We start from the raw sequence: 3245 nt of genomic DNA, 5'->3' as shown, positions 1-3245 counted from the left end.
CCGTGATGAAGTGGTCTCCGGCCTCTGGTCAACCTGGACATGGCTGTACTGGTTTTCGCTTTTCTGATCCAACACCACCCTATCTTTTTTCGCCAATGCCCTCTAAGCTCAATCTCATAACTCATTGTTGAATGTACGAACAAAAATAAGATACAGTTACCCAAAATGAAGGGAAAAAGCTTGAAAAAACAATATATCAGCTCCCGAAATAGATGATTATATCTTTTTTAAAATTTCATAATTCAATTTCTTTTAATATTTGATTCTATTTCATCCAAATTACAATATGTACACACCGTCGTACCAAAATTCCAAAGAAGATGACTTTCATTAGCACTTACTACTACCTTTGGGAAATCTTGAAAAAAAAAACAAAATGGTATGATAAAATATACTCTTTTTTCTGTTTAACAGAATTAGATACTAATTCTGCAATTCAAGTAACAAAAATTCTAGCTGAAATTCAATGAAACTACAGAGCTAAGCTTCTAATAAACAGTGACCAGTGTTCATCGTGACCCCTCGTTTTGGCGACTAATAAGATCGAACGACTGAGATTGTCTGCAGCTTTTCACCCTCAACAAACCGTACAATTTCTTAAACTCCTTCACCACATTTATACCTTCTTTATAAAATGCGCCACTCTGTTCCCCGTTTACCTCTACTGACCGTCGTCCGATATTCGAAGCCCCCCTCCCGTCACCGTCCGTTTGCAAGGCGTTGATGACGGTTTTCAGAGCCCGGGTCGGTGAATTCCGGTTGGCGATCATTAACTCGCTAATCTCAGCCGGGCTTAAACTCGCCCCGTTTTGGAATATCTCCTCTACATGCGGGAACAGCTTGTGATCCTTGAGCCCTAGATAACTATTGGCCAGCGTTTTAAAAGAAGAGAAATTGCATAATGGAAAATGTAAATGAACATCAATCCTTCCCGGTCTAAGAATCGCCGGGTCAACGTGGTCTTTGCCGTTCATCGTGAAGACCATGACTCTTTCTTCGCCGCAGCTGGAGGTTAAAATCCCATCCATTAAACTTAAAATCCCCGATAAACTCACGGCCGTCGATTTCTCCGTCAAATACCGGTCGAGATCCTCGATAACGATAAGCGATTTTGTTGTGCTTTGTAACAAGAGAGATTTAAGTTCGGAATCATCAGAAACTTTGGACAAATCAATGTCGTAAACATCGTAACTCAAGAAATTAGCCATGGCAGCAATAAAGCTTGATTTCCCAGTACCTGAAGGACCGTAAAGGAGGTAGCTCCGTTTCCATACCCGACCCAGCCGATGATAATACTGTTTGGCCTTCACGAAAGTGGAGAGATCGGATTTGACTTTGTTTTTAAGGTCCGATTCCATGGCTAGCGTTTCAAACGATGAAGGATGCGTGAAAGGGACGGATCTCCACCGTCCCTTTCGATCATCGTGATTGTCGACGACGTTCACGTAAAGCTTCAATTCCCGGTTCTTCTCACTGATTTCATCCGAAACCGTGTGGATGTGTTGGAGATAAGGCCGGAGAACTCTTCGTTTATCGGCTTTCCGAATCTTTAACACCAAATTTTTCTCTTCATTAATCCAGAAAATCTTGGCACCCAAAAAACCGTCCTCGATTATTTGGCTTGGGTTGAGACGGAGGACGATTTCATTCGGTTTTTTCCCGGAGAAGAGGTTGGTGAAATCGGAATCTTCGATGGAAGCGAGGGAATTCAGATAAACCAGAACTTTGTGATAAAGTTGGTTTCTCTGCATGCTTTCATTGAATTCTGGGACTCTGAAGAACTGGTAGACATGGAAGCAATCTTCAATGGAACGCCATTTTTTCTTGACAAAGTAAATCAACCCGGTTTTGATCAAAACAACCCGGAAAAGGAAAAGGAAAATATAAGTTAGCGACAAGGAAAAAATTAGAAACAATTGATTATAAACAATCGTCATTGTTTTCAACAATCTAAGGCTAGAAACCTAAAAGATGGGGATTTAAAGGGGAAATTTTCATTTTGTAGGAAATAATGAACATGTTTTTTTTTGGGAAAGACAGTTGAAGGAAAATAAAAGGAAATGGGGGAATTTAAGAGCGGGCGAGGGCGTGACCGGTCAATTTATGTAAATAACGTTTTTGGTCCTGGGCAATTTACCTGTTACCATGTTTGATGGGTCAAAACTTTCTTTTAGTCCACGACTCTATTAATTTCGTATTTTTAAAATATTAGAATTTATTAACATTTTAATATGGTTATTCATACGTACTAAATTATATATATTGGGGTCAAATGATCGGTCCTAACAATAATTTGTTTGGCCACGGAACAAAAGTTATAATAAAACATTGTCACCAAAAAAGAACGTAATAATAAAACACTAATACATATTGAAGTAAAGAATGAAATTGAGAATATGATATATCCTCCACCTCCCCCTTTTTTATTGTTTTTTTTTTCTTTTTGTGGCCTTTGGTTTGCCGAAAGGCATTATTGAATAGGTCCATTCGTGACGTAGATACAAAATATTAGGCACGGTTATTTTTTTATTTATTGGTGTTGCTTCTTTTTGTACTTTCAAGGTGTTGTTAAAACGGGCTGATTCCCAAAGGATAAGAATGGATACATGGATTGGTTTGCTAAACTGCTTTTGGTTTTACCACTTTGGTTTTGCTTTCGGTTACTAGGGGTTCAAAATTCGGTTTTAATCGAATTAATCGATTAAATCGAATTAGTTCGATTAATTCGGTCGGTCATCGAATTAATTCTGTCGGAGAACAGTTAAGAATTATTTTAGAATTCGGTTAACGATTAATTCAGTTCGAAATCGATTAATTAACCGAATTAACCTTTAAATATAATTATATTAAGAGGCCCAATCCATTTAAAATCCATTTAAAACTTAAATCAATATTAATTAATTAAAATAATATCAAAACTAAATGCAAAATGTTTGAATCAAATTAATTAGATATTATTTATAATTAGATATTATTTAAATTAATTGTAAATTATTATTTTTAATTAAAAAAATATTAAATTCTGAAATTCTAAAAAATTTCGGTTAATTCGAAAATTAACTGAATTAACCGAAATTTATTCGGTTCGGTTAATATTTTCGAAAAAAAGTTCGGTTCAGTTAACGGTTAAAGAAAAAAAAAGTTCGGTTAATTCGAAAATGGTAGTTAGGTCAGTTCGGCCACCGAATTAACCGAATGAACATCCCTATCGGTTACTATTGCTTTTTACATTCTAGGCGAACTTG

The 3245-nt window shown here is 36.5% G+C and overlaps 1 protein-coding gene across 1 annotated transcript; it reads right to left on the bottom strand.

Moving 5' to 3' along the window:
* Positions 1 to 382: 382 nt before the first annotated feature.
* LOC120158490 (AAA-ATPase At2g46620-like) lies at positions 383 to 2068 on the bottom strand. The gene has a single exon (XM_039169310.1). The coding sequence runs from the start codon at positions 1935 to 1937 to the stop codon at positions 510 to 512; it is 1428 nt and encodes a 475-aa protein (XP_039025241.1). The 5' UTR covers positions 1938 to 2068; the 3' UTR covers positions 383 to 509.
* Between the last annotated feature and the right edge of the window lie 1177 nt (positions 2069 to 3245).

Source organism: Hibiscus syriacus, unplaced genomic scaffold (assembly GCF_006381635.1).
Source record: "Hibiscus syriacus cultivar Baekdansim isolate YM2019G1 unplaced genomic scaffold, ASM638163v2 tig00111317_pilon, whole genome shotgun sequence".
NCBI classification, from domain to species: domain Eukaryota; kingdom Viridiplantae; phylum Streptophyta; class Magnoliopsida; order Malvales; family Malvaceae; genus Hibiscus; species Hibiscus syriacus.
This window is presented reverse-complemented; position numbering and strand designations above follow the sequence as displayed.